The 19,955-nt window shown below is 30.0% G+C and overlaps 1 protein-coding gene and 1 long non-coding RNA gene across 3 annotated transcripts in view; both read right to left on the reverse strand.

Moving 5' to 3' along the window:
• Positions 1-3,106: 3,106 nt before the first annotated feature.
• Positions 3,107-4,500, reverse strand: LOC105367844 (uncharacterized). The gene is made up of 3 exons (XR_913079.1): positions 4,412-4,500; positions 3,678-3,783; positions 3,107-3,161 (listed from the first exon to the last, which is right to left on the reverse strand). It is a non-coding gene; the product is annotated as an uncharacterized LOC105367844 (long non-coding RNA).
• Positions 4,501-4,929: 429 nt separating this feature from the next.
• Positions 4,930-19,955, reverse strand: part of LOC105367845 (interference hedgehog) — a 48,620-nt gene continuing 33,594 nt past the window's right edge. The window contains exons 8-9 of one of the 2 annotated variants that reach the window (XM_011506666.1): positions 19,673-19,788; positions 4,930-4,988 (exon numbers count right to left, since the gene is read on the reverse strand). In XM_011506666.1, the coding sequence (XP_011504968.1) occupies positions 4,965-4,988; positions 19,673-19,788 (140 nt within the window). In that variant the 3' untranslated portion in view covers positions 4,930-4,964. Of the gene's footprint in view, positions 4,989-18,669; positions 18,948-19,672; positions 19,789-19,955 lie in introns of those variants that run through there. The other variant, XM_011506665.1, reaches the window with a different exon arrangement.

A 19,955-nucleotide genomic window follows, 5' to 3' on the forward strand; every position in this document is an offset into this window, starting at 1 on the left:
CGTACAAATTATACGATTTTAAAGCATAAGATTCTTTTAATTCTGTTATAATTGTAATATCAACAAAACAATAATAAACAATTTAATTAAAATAGAAAGTTAAATAACTATAAAAATAATCCGCAAAATGTTCAATAATAAAATAATTATATATTTTGCAATGTATACATTAAATAATGCACATTTTAATAAATTAATGTCAAACGTTTATAATTACATATTCAAGAACAAATATTATTTTATTCTATTAAATAGTATTTTTAAAATTTTTCATTTTTCATTATCAGATCTGAAAAATTCAATTTTATATTAATAAGCATAAATTATTATTCATATATATATATATATATATATATACTCTTAGTATTGTAATATATTTTTAATGTAAATAAACATTTATTACATTTGTATGATATCTAAATTTATTTAGGAAATTGATCAAAATAATATTTATAACGAATTTAATAGTACATATTATATAAACCTATCAATTTTTTTTTTTTTTTTTTTTTTTTTTTTTAAGTAAAATTTAAGATAATAAAAGAATTGCTATCATATTGTTAAAAAATTTATTAATTTCAAAATTCATTTTAATATTAATTTTCTACATTAAAATTTCTAAAGAAAATTTATTGACATTAAATATTCGATTGTTATTAAAAATTTCTATTTAATTACATTATTATTAGTAGAAATAATTAGCATAAATTGTATACTTATAGTAATGAAACGTATTTGTTAATAATAATAATAATTTTTAATAATAAAAATAATAAATGCCTAGTAGAAATTATGTCTCTTTAATATACTTTGTAATTTAAAATCTTGTTAATTATCTATTGCATACTTTCGCTACTATTAATAGAAATAAGCAAACACAAATTATATACATAGATAAGAACAAAGTAAATTAAATAAAATCTACAACTATAATCGTAACTACATTTAACTATATTTCCTTTAAGGTTATGTTTAATAATTTTTTATTAATTTTCGTTCCCCCGTTTCTTAGTATAGTAACTTTTAGAAAGCAATGAAAAATAAAAGAGCAAAAAAGAAAAGAAAATTCCAAACTAAGTGGATGAAGTTTATCCAAACTTATAATTTCCGCTTATCAATGCCGAAACTTTTTTTATCGTTTTATCAATTTTGGTAAATATTAATTTAAATATATATATATATATATATATATATATGCAAGGATGCGTTGGGTACGCATGGGACGCGCGCGATCGATCATTTAAATTACTACTTTAATATCATTGTTAAAAGAAAAGTAAATTTCTTTATAATCGATCTATCGCAATACCCTAAGTAACTCATTTCTAATAGCTCTATTATTTATCTATCTCTATAAACATATTTAATACTGTTCATTAAAATACCTACAAGCATTATGCATTTTCCTTATCATACGCACACTTTCATTAATATCATGCTGAATCGGCGCATAAGCATAAATCATTCGGCAGCTTGGATCAGTAGTTATACGCGCGTAATACTATCAAAGGAACTATTAAATAATCGCACGCATGCGTAGTTGTGCGCCTTTTGTGCATATATAATACTGGATGCATTGAAATTTTTAAATTGCCGACTCTAATACACAATTTTCATAATTTTCCACCAAAATACCAGAAAATAGTAACTGTACTTGCATAAGGTCTTACGCCCTATTAATTCAACGAATTTACGTGACGGAAGGGATTTAGAGATAATTTGTTGAGTTATACAGAGTTATGTAGAGTAGTTTTTGAACAGTGACTTTTTAATATTTTCAAGAGTCTCTTGTGGATATTAAGATGAATGTGAAACAAAAAAATTATAAGAAGATTGATTTTTATAGAAATGGATACTTTTTGGAGCTTATTGTGGGTAATTTATTCTTACAATTTCGAAATTTGCAAAAAGCAATATTATATAAAAGGAATAAATATAGTCGAGTATATCTGCGATTGCCAGGGAAACCGACATTTCTAACAAATAAACTATGCATACGGTATATTTCAGCATATTTTTACAATATTACGAAATATTATAAATTTTGTATAAAAAGAATATATATTGAAGAGTATATTGAAGACTTAATACATTTATTTAATGGACTATAAATAAATATATATAAAATAAGCCTCGACACTTTCCAAAATTTTTAAATATTGACGCTTCAAACAAATCCTTCGAACCAAAAACAAACTGATTGAATTTTAATTATATCGAGAAATTAAATAAAGAGTTTGATTATTCAAAATTCGAATATGATATTTTTCAATCTTAATATAATTCCAGTACATTTTAATTGTTCATTCATGTACTAAATATATTAAAAATGTTAAAAGATCACGTGTCGCCAGTGTGCTCAGGTCCCTATTGATAATAAAGTTTTTAAAACTGTAGTAGTAATTAGCCATTAGCAATTCCTCGAAAAGTCTATCTGTTTATCATCTTGTAAAATGGAATAATATCACGATATAATGATTATTACATTAATTAGTAGAGTAAAAATAATAATAATTTACACTCTAATTGATAATTCTTATAAAATGAATTATTAAGATTTCGTAATGAAGAAATTACGTAAAAATGCATTATTTAGGATTATACAAATTTTTGAATTTGATAATTATAGAATTTTATGTTTCATCGATGTTTGACAATATTATGTTCAATGAACAAAACTTAAATTTGAATTTTTATATTAACGACATTTTGGTGTGGCAATTTTTTACAAAAATATTAATAATACATACAGAAATCTTTTATGCAAAATTATTTTAAATAGTTATCTATTTATTAATATCTCTTGAAAAATTAAATCACTTAGTCCAATAGAGAAAGTATTGATACGGATTAAAATGGATAGCAAAGTAATGTGTATATATATATATATATATATATATATGTAACAGATATTTAAAAAAAAAAAAATTAATGGTAGTGAGGTTTATATAAAGAAAATTTAGTTAGTTTTAAATAGTAGTTTTATTAAGGAAACTATTTTCATATGAAAATAAAAGAATACCTAATACATATGAAGAATAAATATTCAAATGCAAAATTCATATTTTATAAAATATTAATATTATTTATTTTAAAATTTCAGTATTTTGTCCTCAGGCTTATATAAACGATTGTCATTTCTTTCACTCGTATGTAACTTTCTTAAATACAGAAATAAAAATCAAAGTTATTAGAATATTTTATAAAATATTTATATTAATGAACAACTTAAAATAACTATTAAATTGAAATGAGTTTTTTTTTGTATTATCATTATTTGATTTCCAATAGGTCTTCCACTTGCTTATATTCATCTAATAATTAATGATAATCGTGAAGCTTAAATTTACAAGCAAATTCACCTTACATTTCTCTGAAAATACTGTCTTTTGTTCAACATCACTAATGTTTATTTATTTATTATTTTTTATTATTTTAATATTATTTTTATCTAGTTCGAGTAAAAAACGATATCAAAATTATGAAACTTTGGAAATTTATAATACCTATAAATTATAACGGTTGTTTGATTTACAAAAGTTTGTTCATAATATCAATTCAATTGTAAAATTCTTTTCCACTTTATATCAATATTATCAAAATTAATATGAGAGATTATTGATGTATTAAATAATAATTCATCCTAAACTCATACAAAATTCTTAAAAAGTAAATACCTCGTAATGCACAAAACTGAAAATTACATGAATTTGGCCATAGTCGTTCGACTGTAAAACTATTAATAAGGAACTACGAATTATTCTTTAATACAACTTTGTTGACCTAGAAAATACAAATTATTAAGGTGTAAGTTTCCTCCCTTTCAAATTAATAATAAATTATATATAGTTTTAACTAATATATACTATGCATTAAATTAAATAACTTTTATCTCAAATTAGCTTTTGAACAATTTTTTCCAAAATAACATAAGAAGGAATTTATTTAAAATCAATATTATTGAACTTTTTAATGTATATTAGTAGAACAATATAAAACAAAAATTAAAAATAGATGTATTTACAAATATCAATAATATATAAATAAATCATGTATTAAAAAATGCTTAAAAATTCTTAAATCTACATAATATTGATTTACTCTATTCTAACATTATTGAAAATAATTTGATTTTATCTATTTCATATAGATAATAAAGTTAGTTAAGTAATGAATATATATATTGAAATAATTATTAATATTTCTTCAACCGACTAAAAAACATAACAGTAATCTATTCAATAGCTTTTAAATTATTTATTACAATTTATTTCATAGGTAAAGTATATTACCCTATTATATAAAACTAATATCAGTAATCGTTTCAAAAAATTATGTTGCTTCTTTTAGGGCAAAGTCATAATGATTATATATAAAATTAATTTATTAAAATTTTTGCATATACAAAGACCTAAAAAATCAGACTCGTTTGGAATTGTCACACCCATATTATGATAATGTTGGTTTAAAATTACAAAATTCGTCTTTAATAGGATCTTGATTATCTGGAAACATTTAATTAGTCGAATGTTGATAATTTGAACAAATTTTCATATAGATATCTAATAACCATTCAATATGTATCGATACTTATCCAAATTTTGCTAAACAGCTATCCCTTCATAAATTCCATTACCATTTATTGTTTTAACATCTGCATTGATCAAATAATAAAAATTTGATTGTAGTTTACATCCAAATTCATACACTGTGTCTATCAAAGATAATTATACGTATTTGTTATATACTAACTTGAATAATTAAGCATCTTTAAAATCGTTGCCTCTAGTTAATCAAAAGATTGATGTCCATTCGTAAATGTATTACCTTCTGGACTAAACGTAAACAAATATAAATTACATTAATAATTTCTAGAAAAAATTCTAAATTACCTAAATAATTTTAACAATACATTACTTATAAATAACTTTAATGTGCTATCCTTGATAGTAATAACTGTAGGCTCACGTTCTTTTGAAACGTTTTATCTGTAAAATTCAAAGTTTTCATATGATTTAAGGGAAAATGAAAGTACTGATTTATAATTCAGCAGAAACTCACTTGAATATAAACTAATTAATAAATAATCATTGCAAATAATATTAAAAATCTCTATACCAGATTTTGTACCTTTTGTACTGCTGTTGTATACAAGAGTTTGTATGTTTTTTTTAGCTAAAATCATACGCAACTTGAAAAGTGTAAACACTTATAAAAATTAAAGGCATTGCATTTTTGCATTGTTACTCAGCAAATAATTATTATATGTAATTTAAAACTGAAACGAATATTAATTGAAATTAAATTAAATTTTGAAACTATAGTTAGTAGTGAGAGGTTAGAAAATTATGGATGGAAGCTTAAATAGATGACCATTGCTGAAAAGATTTTAAAATGTATACTGCCTGCACGTAGTTTACATCCAAATGATCCTCGCAATAAAAATATGTTGTTTTTCGTTGGCACGTATACTCGATTAGTCAGACAAAAACTCATATCTTACGTCTCTACCATGTCTCTTGCTACCTTAATAAATATTTTACTTGGAGTTTTTAACTTTGGATTCTTATACGTGTATTTACAAAATATCGTCGTTGCTTCATTTTCGAAGACCTTTGCCTGTTCTCTATCATACTCACGGCTTATTTATATTTTCAATGATGTTACACACGAAATATTTCCTTCTCTCGTGCATTTAACGACGTCAAACAGTTCGGATCCAACGGAAATGGATTCTTGGAGTACGAGTCCAACGGAACATAGAATATCAATTTTGAACGCTGTCAATTATGCGTAGTAATAAGATGAACTTGCAATGAAAGAGCAAATGAATAAGCAAAGGAGAAAGCAATATTTCAACGACATTTGTCTCTACTGTTAACTACTCAGCCTCGAATGCAAAGAAAAATACAAACGCTCGTGAGCTGCTAGAAAGGTCGGTCAGCACTTTTTGCATATTAAATGTACTTAACTAGGCTCGAGCACGCGATTAAGGTATCGAACGCTTAATGAAGATAACTATAAAACCTAATTAATTGTAAGATCGGTAATTGAGCCAATTGTCAGTCAAATGAAAATTTTAGAAAATCTCGGCTAATTGTATCGGCTGCTGCCTTCCACTCGTCATCTTTTAATACCTTTTTCTTATCTTTATCGCATTAATGCAAGGACCTTTGTTCATTGCTCGAGTGATCTATTGTTTAAAGACGAGTGAAAAGTCGGTTCTTACCAGCATCCAGGTCGTAGCTATTACCAGTCTGACTCGTCAATTGGGTGCGAAAGAAAATCTTACATTGGCTGTTTTTCAAATGCACGCGGACTTTAATCTAAATCACTAGGAGAGATAAGAAGAGAGAGAGAGAGAGAGAGAGAGAGAGAGAGAGAGAGAAAACAAGCGTAAATATACACAATAGCAATTATCAAAATCATTTATCTATGACGAGCGGTCCCGCGACAAATACAATTTGTTTATAATTATGCTTTTACAATACGATGTTAATTTTATATTCCCGTAGTATATCTACATAATTCGTTAGAATTTTTTCGCACAAAGCTGCTTCAACACAGCATTGAGAAGTCAGAGGAAAACAGCTATTGGAGGTACACATCGGAATCACATTCGCTGTATATCAAAAACACTCTAGAAAGTTATGCACTCTTATTTATATTCTTTGGTTTAATTATATTTGAGCTTGCTTGGTCGATGCTTATCTTTTAGGCGTGCGTTCTCATTATTTTCTTTACATTACTTTTGAAAGAAATATCGCGTAATGTCGCACAGGCAGTGTAGGTAGATTATAAAATACTTAGCTATATCGAGGTGTTTGAGAAAGCTCGAATAAACTTGGAAAATAAATTTCGATCTTTATCATCCTTTCCCAAGTTTCGCAAATCAATTTTGATATTTCTAATAAATGTCATTTTTTCACATTGAAATTGGACTCTACTGTACTTGTAATACGATCTTCTCCACTTTTCTTACTATGTAATTTATAGGATATAATAGAAAGTTTCGTTTGCCTCGTCGATACTTTTAATAATATTACTTAATTTCTATTTCGTATATTTTTAATCGTAAAAAATTATTATTGCTTCTTTAGCGTTTACTATTTTACCAAAGCTTAAGTTTAATTAGTTTTGTAAAACTTAAATTCTTATCAACACGTACCTTTGCACAGTGAGAGTGGAAAAGAGAGAGAGAGAGAGAGAGAGAGAGAGAGAGAGAGAGGGCTTGATCAATCACTATTCTCCTTAAAAATATATGCAAGAATTTTTGTCGTCCGTAACACATAATTTATTATAAGGTATTCGTCAAAACTTATATATACATATATATAAATAAATAAATATCTGATAAAAAAAAATAATATGAAAAAATCAAAAAAATCCTATTAATATATTTAGTTGTATCACATTTCCTCTTCGCTTTACAATTACGCTATTTTTTTTTTTTTTTTTAATAACTTTAATTTATTTTATGAAAAATGTAAAAAATTACACTCTCATGAATATTTTTGACTCTTCCACTTTTATTTCCATATAATAGTTTAACTTTATTTCCAATTTTACAAGGCAAAATATTTTGAATCTCATGCTTCTTAAGAATGAAAAGAATTTTTTGCCTATTTTCTAAATTCAATTAAATACTCTATATTTTTTATATTATTGTATTAATAAGTACTTTAGATAGTCATTACTTGAACACAATTTATTCTCGAAAGAATTTAATAACCAACGGATTTTAAACTTTCTACAATATTTAATAATATCGTTAATTAATCATATAACTTGACTCGCCTACTTTTACTGCTTGATAATCAAATAATTGTGCAATCAGTTTTGTATATTAATATCAAGAAAACTTTTTAAACCATACATAACTGTATTATTAAAAAGTATTAAAAGATAATTCAATACCTCAATTTATTTTTATAATAAAACAATTTTTTCATCAAACGAATAATTGCTCGATAAGAAAATAAAAAATATATCGTATTCCAAGGTTTATAATTTATTTTGACATTATAATATAGTTAGTTCATCTTTCATTCTTGACAATCAATTTGTGAGTCAACGTGGAACAGAAATCGTAATTCGTTAATATTTTAGAAAAAAAAAAAAAAAAAAAAAAAAAAATGATGAATGTCATAATTTCAATACCAATTTCACGTCTATTGAAACGTAATAATTATACGTAAAAACGTTAATAAAAATAATTATCATTTTTCATCGATCCCTTCGAGGTATCTGACCATTAAATTTCCACTATCGCCTTCATTTCAAATTACATATAACTTTATAACTTTTATTTATATATTTTTATTAAAGATATTTATTAGAATGAAGCTTACACATATATATATATATATATATATATATATATATATACACATATATATTTACACATCCCTACAACACATATATTTCTAATGAAAATCTACTCGACCGATCGTTCGCCAAATTACAAATTTAAAATTATACATATTTTATAAAAGAATAAACGTGATAATAACTAATAGATATCGATTGTATAGTTTTTTGTTTTTTCTTCTTCAAAACTCGTGCTCGCCAATATTCCACATACTATTATTACGCGGCAAATCAACGTTTAAAGAAGAATTATTTTGAAACTTACCGAAAAATTACTTACCCACGATCCTTGTAACTATCTTCTCTCCAACTATTAATTTCAACATTTCATCGTATCGTTGTCTCTCTTTAGTCTTCTCTCTGCTTCATTCGTTTTTCTCAACTGTAAAGCATGCATTATCAACTTTCTAATTGCGCTGCTCAATATTTTGCCAATTTATAGCTATACTTACGCTCTTTACGATTCATCTATAAATATGTGTGTTATGTGCCATTATGAAAATTAAACAATCAACAATTTATTATTCTCTTAAATAATAATGTGCTAATTGACAACAAGTCGATTGTACCTTTCATTTCTATTTTAAACAGATTTGTCATTATATGTATTCTATAATATTTATCGAATAAAATATTAATATATTGTCTTATGACTTACAACAGGCGCTTCTATGCCACGAACAAGCAATTTCACAAGTAGAACTTATAACTGGACGTTTACCATTTTACAAGACAACGATGAGTCAGCATACGTAAGCAGACACTTGTTATGATTTAGTTTACTCCAACTACATGTTTCTACAAATTATTACTTTTTCTCTCAAACGCCTGCCATTTGCCTTATTACAATACATGAATTTTTATATGTAGAAGAAACTTCCATTACAAGCAAACAATAAACTTGTAATGTATCGATCGGTTAAATATGTGCTCGTGCTCGTGTGCGTGGGCGCGAATGCATATATGCATAACACGTTTACCGTGTCTCTTATGTGTCTTTATTCATATAAGTTCCTTTATAAAGGCATTTACCATGTTTAGATATAATAACAATGCGAAGCTATTCGATACTATATTTTTTATTAACAATCATTACGAATTTCATTATAATTGTAGACCGACTTACGAGGATGCCTAATAAAAAGTATCTTTTAGCCAATATACGATTGATTTTTTTTTCTTTTCTTTTTTTTTTCTTCTTTTTTTTTTTTTTTTTTTTTTTTTTTTTTTTTTTTTTATATCTGGAAGGAAAGCGTACAAGTGTGTTGGATTATATTCTCATAAGCGACATACGAATATACGAAACCTCGTAGGAATTATCCAACAGAAAAAAGGAGCAGCGAAAGATAAACGACAAGCAAGGACAAAAAGCTAATCGAATAGCTTTCGAATAAAATTTTCGGTATAAAATTTGCATTAGCGAATATAAATTAATTACCATGTCGTGACATAAAAATGTTCTAAGCAGCATTTTACATCTCTCATTCGTAAGAAGATTCTGTTTTCCTTATCATACAATTATTTCAAACTTTATATAATGCACCAATCGACGAGGTTTCAATTAATTTCAATTATATCTTAAAGCTTTGTATTATTATCTTAAATATTATCTATAATAATCTAAAGTCCAATGATTACCAATTAGTTTTGATGTTTATTATACCAAAATAGTTTATTGTTAGTGAAACATCAATCAATCAACGAGCGAATCGTAATAATTTTATAAATCTCGTTACCAACCGGTTTCAGGCCTGTAATATAATAATAAGAAATACAAAGTAATATATAAATATCAGTATAATATTAATATAAACCGATCTTAACGTTACTAATTAAGCAAGATAATGACAAGTGAACAAATATTATAATATTATTAATATCGATTCTCGTTCGCTAGCAACGATATATTAGCAACTCAATGTAGCGTCTAATCTTCAATTGTGAGATTGAAAACTCTGTTTTCCTAGATGTTGATATCTCGATATTCTTCTCTTTCTCAATCATTTACATCGATCTTGCCGAGTTTCAAGGAAAATCGACTGTTGGGCTCTCCCTCTCTCTCTCTCTCTCTCTCTCTCTCTAGTATCTAACCCCCCACTGACCGCCCCATCCAAACTGACTTATTGTCACGATTGACTAACTCGCGATCGATTTTACTCAAACTCACGGTTACGATTTAATTCCTTCCTATTTCTTTTTCTCGATCAGTGCTGTCAATTTTCCGTACGATTCTCTTCTCCCATCGTGTCCCCCGTCCTTTTCGCTTGACACGAGCGTCGAAAAGCGCGTGGGTTGACTCAACACCTTTTCTGTTTCCGACGAGCATTGACCTGCCCCTCGTCACACACTCGATAATACTCTTTTATATGTGATCAATCTAATGTCTTTAGGGTTACATTAAATATGACAAATGATGATTTGTTAGCTTTTTAATAGCCGAGTCATGGTAATGTTCAATTTTCTAGAATGTATTGAGAAATTATATTGGATAATTTATGGCCATTTAAACGAATATGTTTCGTTTATGGGTATAAAATTTTGTAATTAAATTAAAGAAAATTAAATTTTTATTATAATATAGAGAAGTTATCGATTTCAGGTGATGAGAGAGAGAGAGAGAGAGAGAGAGAGAGAGAGAGAGAGAGAGAGAGAGAGAGAGAGAGAGCAAAAATTACAAATATCAAGTGTATTGAAGTTATTTTCGGTGTAGAAATAATTTATTAAAATGCTTTATATCATTAGAAAACTCATTTAGCTTTTAGACGACACAAACTGACTTTTACATTATTTTACTATTGTTACTTTCAAAAGATATGCCGACAATACTGATTCATATGTTAAACAGTTTCTTCGAAGTTTTGAACTCGAAATAAAAATGAAAGAATTTGATGCTAGATTGAAACAAGGCAATCGATTGATTTATGTGAAATATTACAATTCTAAATTATTTTCAATCTCAACAATAAAGGTATATAATCTAAAGTTTTAATTAATAATGTAGCTTACTCGGCAACCATGTATACGCGAAATAATAATAGGTAAAATTGTAATTATACGTATAATAAAAATAATTAGACAATAATTGTTCAGGAACACTCGGCAGAAATTGCATTGCCGACATACGAATGGACTAGCGGTTGAAAATTATCGCGATATGAAGCGGGAAGCAACGACGATGTAAAGAGAAGAATGCATAGTCGTTGCATCGCAAGGATGCATGATCTTGAAAAAATTTTCACTTCCACATGCGCGCGTGTGGCTACATCGCATTAGCGTACGGCCAATTTTTAGAGCGAATACAACTCGCAAAGTCAACTTGATATCTCCTTGGCAGATCGCTGCCTACCTATTCCCATGTAACGTGCACGACCTCGATTCATTTGTCGCGTTCCCTAAGTGCGAAATAGACTAAAACTCCGAATGGACTTATTGCTGGCGAACTAAAGATACTCTCCTGCCTTCTATCCATGCGAATTCTCGCATAAAGATGCGCGTAGTTTGGCTGACTGCCAAATACCACCGTTTCGCCACTGCTTTGACAATTTATGTTGACCATTTAGCTTCACAAGCTAAATTTTATCTCCAATTGGCGGTGGCTTATTTCATTTATCTTTTTCATTTTTCCTTCTTCGTTTTTCTTCGCGAAATGCCTTTAATTATTTCCATTGGTACTTTCCACGTCCGAGTGCCCACGGTTCAAGCCCTTAAAGTGACATTCCTTTAACCGTGCACGCTATCCTCCTAAGAGTATTAGCATTTTTAACATAAATTTCATATCGCTGGGCTTAACGCCTTAACGCCTCTCAATTTCATAATTAGCTTAAAGTCTGATAGAATGATATCGTAATTATGATAGACAAGTACGGTGCATGGATTTGTAAATTCTTGTCATTCAATGTCATTGTAACTCTTAGTTATTATCAACAAAAACTTTGGTCTATTCTCAAATTCAATCTCATAGCCAGATTGCGGATAATTTTACATAATTTTGCAAAAAATTCAATAAGACTCGTTTATTTATTTATTTATTTATTTATTTATTTATATATTTATTTATATATTTATTTGCGCACCATATCATGAGTACCACCTTAGTTTCATATATAATTGTCGATCTTCGCTTCTTGCTAAAGATGCATCAATCTGGACTCAGTCGGCCTTGTCCTTTCAGTTTGTGTGCACACTGGCTGTGAGGTCCAGGCAATATAATAGGAAAGAAAGAACGGAGGAGAGACATAGAGAGTTAAAGAGATTTTCTGTGCGCGCGCGTGTGTCATTGAAACGTAGAAGCGATGGCTCTGATCGGGGAAATAAAAGCGAAGAAAAATGAGCACAAAGTGCAGAGACTCGCCGGCGTCAGCCTTCGACTGCTCTTTTCTACCTCCCATTCTTTCTTAACTTCTTTCTTTCTTTCATCCCTTCTCTCTTTCTTTCTTTCACCGCTTTGTCTCGAGGTGCACCGTTAGTCCAGCCGGAACGACACGAGACCGCCGACTATTAAACCCCCTTCACTAATCCGTCGTTCTCCAGGTGTGGAATAAGCGCTTCCTTCAAATTTCCCCTCCGCCCTCAATCGAAAGAAATTTCTCACTAAATTTGCCCGTTTTACCATACGTGGAGCATCTAATTTTTGCCAATCATTTCACATTCGATCCTTTCTAAACTTAATACCTAGGCGGTAAATTTTTTAAACTTAAATCCATTTTGAAATCCCTATTAGTTATTTTATCGAGTGCAAATGATGCATGTGCATTGGTACTCAATTAATAGTAGTAATAGTGTCTGTTGAATTCGTTTTATAAACACGGAATACCTATTATGAAGTGTTTCCAAGCAAATACAAAATCATCGGAATGCTTTAAAAATTAAAGATACGACACTTTAATTATCGACATTTAAGATTACGTATTATTATTGTATTTGTATTTTTTTTATGCATATTACATTAATTATATATTGCATGTCGTAAATTATGAAAATGGTGGTTTTTGTCTGTGTGAGTGGATTAAAAATATACTAATTTAACCTATTATCATTACACTATTTAAAATCATACACAAACGTACACGCGCACAACGATCTCCAAGATAAAATAACCGATCGGATCAAAGAACAGGTTAGACGATAAATTATAAATATTTGAGATAGTATTGGTTTAATAATAATGTGAGCTTAATTCAATGTTATTGATATCGATTATTATTACAAGAGAGAAACATTATAATGCAAGTGGCTTTTCATTCAATACAGAAATTCTTATTTGCAAATTGCCTCATTGGCTTTCATTGCTATATATTTCTTGGGCTGCGTGCATATAACACTTAAAGTTGCCACAAACCTCTATTCGAAATATTACTCCGCAAAACAGGGCAAACATATACCTAATTAAAAAAGTATATGAGAAGATTTTTATAAAAGTTTGATATTTTTTCAAAAATTTGTATACCACTTGATATTGTAATAAGGTTGAATCGTGGTAAAACTTTATCTCAAAATAGTCACGTTGGCTCATTATAATTAAGGATGATGCTTCTTCTTCTTCTTCTTCTTCTTCTTCTTCTTCTTATTATTCTTCTTCTTCTTCTTCTTCTTCTTCTTCTTCTTCTTCTTCTTCTTCTTCTTATTATTATTATTATTATTATTATTATTATTATTATTATGGTTATTAATTAAAGACAATAATAAGACAATATTGATGAAATGATATGTAATACACGAGCACTCTTATTATGCGTATATATATATATATAAATATATATATTTATTTATTCAATTATATATATATATATATATATATATATTAATATTAGAATAAATATACTTTGCTGTTTATTAATTAGTAGCTCGAAAAAGAATTATATTTCCATGGTAAAAAAAGTCAGGTTATTTAGAATTTAGATTTTATGAGATATCATTTGCATTTTATGACCAGCCGAATTAATCATTATTTGATTAAAATTATTATTTCAACTTTATACATTCAACATGCACATAATTTTATATACACAATAATATGTGCAAATATTCTCTTACCATTTGTTTAGTACTTTCGTCTATTCTCAACTCCGCTATCATCTTTACAATACGCTTATGTATTTCACGAATACTTAACACTTTATGTCTACTTTCTTATCGTCGTGCAAATACTTTTTAATACACGAGTTTTAAAATTCTGCAAATTATCAAATCATGTTATTTGCAATTATTTACACTAGAGTGCCAATTATGAAACGATAAAACAATAACACGAGTAGTGAGCTGGCAAAAATCAATAAGTCCGGGACTTGGTGCTTTCCCCGTAACTTTAGTATGCAATGGCACACGATTCACGCTACTTCAAAAAGACATTCGCAATATAAAATGGAAGAGAGAGAGAGAGAGAGAGAAAAAGTAGCGATTAACTACAGACTTCGTCGTTCGATCAAGATAGCCGAGCTGTATTTGGTAAACTAAGTTTATCCAACGATTATATACTGCGCTTGTAAGGTAAATGAATATGTAAAAGGTAGAGACGTGATTGTCAGCATCGATGGTGCGACTTTATTAGCGACCGTAGATGGATGGAGTACCAAGTCTTAGTCGTTATTCAAAAATAGCCTTAAAGCCGCCATAGTGGACCCTAGAGATCATAAAGATGAGAGAATAAGATAGCCGATGGACCAGCCAAACTTGGAGCTACGAATAAATTTACAAGTTTGAAAGCTATAATAAGTAGCTGCTGCAGCAGCTTGATCGCCACGCAGATTGAATCACGGAAAGTTGAGTAACATAAAAAAGAAAGAATGGACGAGGATGATGCGGGCTAGGCAAAAATGCCATGTTATTTCTATAGAGAAAGCAATCTCGAAGACATGGCAGAAGAGAAAATCACGAACCTTTATAAAGATGCTCGTTTCCGATAGCATCGGCACGTATAAATTGCCTTTGAATTCAAAGCTTTGTGTTGTGTTCATGACTAGTAGCTTGAGACACCCAGTTGACTTTGCTTGTATTTTGTCAGTTTGACAGTCAGGTGTAGGGATACGCGTGCGCGCGTGCCGGAAACATTCTTTAACGGATGCAACTACCTGGAATGGGACTCCAGTATCTTTCACGTGCAAGATTTTTAAGTCGGCAAGGATTGCGTAAGGCGTGGATATAACGAGATTACACAGCCGGTATTAGCTTTTTGTAAAACCACGAGATTTTAATTTCGTATTTGCCTAATGAGTATAGATGTGAGTAAAAGCTACTTTGGGTAATTTAGTAATCGTGTATATCTTATTCGAAATGTCATTAGCATGCTTCACTTAATTTTCGTATCGTTTAAAATTAAACAAATTAAGTCGGTTCTCACATTTTTCGATGTAATAATGCATTTTTCTCATTTCTTATTTTATATATAAAAAAAACTTAGATGCACAAATAGCTGAAAATTATTGACGAAATAATTTACTTAGAAATCAACAAGGCCAAGGAAAGCAGATAAAAATCAATAAATTCGTGACTTTTTCTTTTGTTTTTTTTTTTTTTTTTTTTTTTTTTTTGTATTTAATGTTTTATTATGAAAAGAAATATTAAGTACATATATAAAGGATTGTCGACTTATTTATAAATATTCATTATTCGTCAAATTCTGTTTTATCTTTTTTCGAGCCTTATAAGGCACTACTTGCTGATGAGAATTATTATAATCTAATATTTACAACTAAATCTCATCAAACAACATCTTAAATTCATATGTGGACGGTGTTGCTTGTGTGTAGGTGTGTGCGTGTACTTGTATTATTATTCGTGTCAATAATATATGTATATGCATATATATATATATATATATATATATATATATATACATATATGCATTACAACCACAAGTGCCAACAATTAAAATAATTATGCTTGACTAACTTGTATTTATTCTTATAAACATGTATATTTACAAATGTTTTCACATATACATTTCACAAAAAATTAGAAATTTTTAATTTTTTTCGAACGTGCGCATCATATAACCTAATTCTCACTTTAGATATCTCCGATCTCATCTCAATTTTCAACTAAATATTCACATTACACATTAAAATTATATTATTACACATAATCGAATTTTAATTAACTAAAAACACGTCTCGATGCTGCCTTTGACTATCCATTAAGGGTTACAGCTTCATTGCTTAAGTCGTAACATTTAGAGCAGTTAAAAAATTAATTTTCATTAAAAGGACAATACTGTTAACTAAATAATGAAAGTCTCTAGTGTTGGTCTGCACTCTGTATTACGTGATATATATATATATATATATATATAAATATATAAAAAAAAAATTTTTTTTTTTTTTAATTCAAAGTACTATTACTTTTTAATTAGCTGTCGCATAGAATAAATGTTGTTTCTGTACATAAAATGCATGTTTATACAAGTACATGGAAATGAAAATTTTACAGTTAGTTTTCCTTTAATTTTATAAAACTTTGTTGATGTTTTATTCTACGTAAAAAAAAAAAAAAAAAAAAAAAAAAAAAAAAAAATGATTTTACAGTGAAATGCATGAAATATATAAATAAGAATTTATAAAAATTCGTTCGCTAGTCAATAATTTAATCTCACAATAATATGTCTTACTTTATATACAAAGTAGAACATTCGAACATCAAATTAATAATATGTTAAGTTATGGATTATACGTGAAGGCTGTGTACTGAAAAAATCAAGAATTTCTTAAAATTAATTTTATATTCATATTTAATGCAATTGTATATAACCATTCATTTGTTTTGTAAATTATCGTCACATTAAATGTACATATATCGGAAAAAAATATATGCCTATCAATGTCGTCTATATAATCATGTAATAGATAATTATGAAGTTATATATATAATTTTTTTTTAATTTTTGTTTTTGTTTTTCTGTCCAAAATAAAGATTTGCATTATACAGTTCGTGCTGTTAAACATATACGTATTTTAACGTATGAGATATCGCAAATAATAAAATGTATCAAATTGTACTAGGAGGAAAAATCTTGATATGCAATTACAGAATTAAACCCTCGACACTGTAGGTGCGATGCCTTTGTCATTTTTGCCAATAAGCTTGGAACGATCGCGTACTTTTTCGCGATTTTCACTTGTATTGACAGACAGTCTGCAAGCATTTCACTATATTTTACAGTGACTAAGGTTCTGCTGTATAATATCTTCGCTTTTCTATTACAATATCATGACTCGACATTACATAACGATAAAATTTGTAAATTTATTCATATTTTACGTGAAAAAGTCTTGGTCGCATTTAATCTGCAATCCCACAGGTACATAAAAACGCTCTAGACAATTTCTGTCTCATTGACTTCCTCATAGCAGACTATGTAAAAATAATTAATAATTAAAAATCGTTAGCGTCTCTTTATATTTGATGAATTTTTGCGATTTTCCTTCATGCCTGTTTCACATTTTTTGCATGAAAATATTTTTGTAAACAGCATATTGTACGTTCAAACGAGTCATTGTACTTTTATCATTCTTATTACGAGGTTTCGTAATTAATTTTTTTTCTTACATAGATTGACAGGTCTATTGGTAAAAAACGAAAAAAGGAAAGAATGAAAGGGAGGAAAAAGAACAATCGTTGTCTGGCATAAGGACGACACTTTGATATCATGTTCGCCGCCGAACACTGAACAAAGTGACGAAAAAAAAAAACCATAATTTCTAATACAAAAATATTTTCATCGCCAAAAGCGAGCGTGCGTGCTGTGTGCTGTGTTGGTTCGGTGTGCGCGTGTGAGTGCGTGTGCGTGGGTGGGGGGGGGTGGGGGGGCGGGGGGGGGGGGGGAGACGCTGGGACGCGGAGACGCGCTGGCGCACGTAACGTGACAGATTCGAAATTCAAATAGCAGCGCTTTCGCTTAATAAAATCGGAAGGAATATACGATGCTTGACTTTCCATTGACAGTCGAGAGTCGGGGCTGCCGAGCTCGACTTCGACTCGACTTGTCGAAAGCAAACTCTAGTGGGCCACGTGTGAGGGCCAACGTCGAATCAATCACACATTAAGCCGTGGGATATAGCATTAACACACTAACAGAACCATATCACAGAGAAGTGCCATTGACGAGGAGCTGTGGTGGTGGTTGGTGGTGGGAGGTGGAGCGATGTAGGTGGGTGAGGATGGTTTGGTTGAAAAGCCAAGGTGCTATTGCGAAGAAACGCCACCTGTCTTATCAAGCCAGGTAAACAGGTAAATAAACTAATGCGTTCTGTTAGCGTAATAATGGCCACTCGTGGGAGCCGGACGAAGCGCGACAGCGGTAGCGGGTTGGGGTGCGGGGTTGATTGGATGGAGGTCGAGAAGGACACGACCCGGGACATTCAAAGGGGCTGCTCGTTCGGTAGTGCAGTCTGCAGCAGGGGAGGAGGTTCGCTCATTGGCGGGTTAACGGCAGCTCCGCCGGTCGGGTTCGCGTCCTGGTGTAGCTGGGGCACAGGAGTCCCGGCCACGTGGTTCTGCTGCTGGCTCTGGTGGCTGTTGTTGCTGCCGTTGTTGTTCTGCCCGTTAAGAAACGAGGCCATTTCCATTGGCGACTGTTGTCCGCTCTGCGTTTAGAAATATGCGTGTTCTTTCGTTCGTTCGTATCGCTTCTTTTGTGATCTACAGCGTAGTAGCAGAGTCTTTTCAGACCTACGTGCGTGTCAATTTCTGTTTGTTTTTGTTTGTTTGTTTTTTTTTCTTTTTTTTTTTTTTTCTCTCTCTTTTGTTTTTTCTCTATTTAATTTTCGACAGTAGATTTCTGTAGTAGTGTTTCGTGGTTAGGAGGGCGGGAGGGAGGGAGGGACGGGGATAGCCGTAAAAGTAGCGAGTAGAGCGAGCGACAGAGAGCAATGGTAAAGGAACGGAAACGGAAACGATGTTCTGTTTTTTGATTTCTGCTACAGGGCCGCCCGTTGGCTAGTGCATAGACAGTGTTCGTCTTTCTCGCCCGAGCCTTCTCTTCTCGTCGCATGTTGGCACGTTCAGCCAAGTGTTGCAACGAAGGCGTTGCAAATTATCTTTTACACGAAAGGCGAACGATGAATATACACCGCCGAACCAGCGAACCTTTGTAATAGTGTGAAGCTGCGGCTACATATGCGAGAACGCGTATGTGTACTTTCAGCTAAGTGGCGAAAGAAGTAACAGCAGTGCTTTACGCAGACTGTAGAGTTTGGCAGAGATGTATAGAGAAGAAAGTAATTGGAAACGGAAGATAGAGAGATACAACGCCGTCGTGACTTCTCCAATCAACCGTAAAAAGCATCAATCGCAAGATTCATTCACTGACCTTAGGCTGCATCGAGTCCTCGGTAGATTCAAGACCTGCCAGTGGATTAGATGTTATGTTTATCTTAGAATCTGTTATTCCACCATTCATTACCCTGCCATTTGTTATTGGTTTACCTGGAAAAACGAGCGATTACTTTATTCCCTTGAAAATCGTGATATTTATTATTGTTATTCTAGCTATTGTGTATGCATATGCAAATTTTCATTCGCCGCTACACATTTTTCTTGCTTTCGTAACGCATGAGCGAGTGCATCAAGTGATAGGTGTATTATATACGTAT

This window comes from Ceratosolen solmsi, unplaced genomic scaffold (assembly GCF_000503995.2).
Source record: "Ceratosolen solmsi marchali unplaced genomic scaffold, CerSol_1.0 scaffold6, whole genome shotgun sequence".
Lineage (NCBI taxonomy): Eukaryota > Metazoa > Arthropoda > Insecta > Hymenoptera > Agaonidae > Ceratosolen > Ceratosolen solmsi.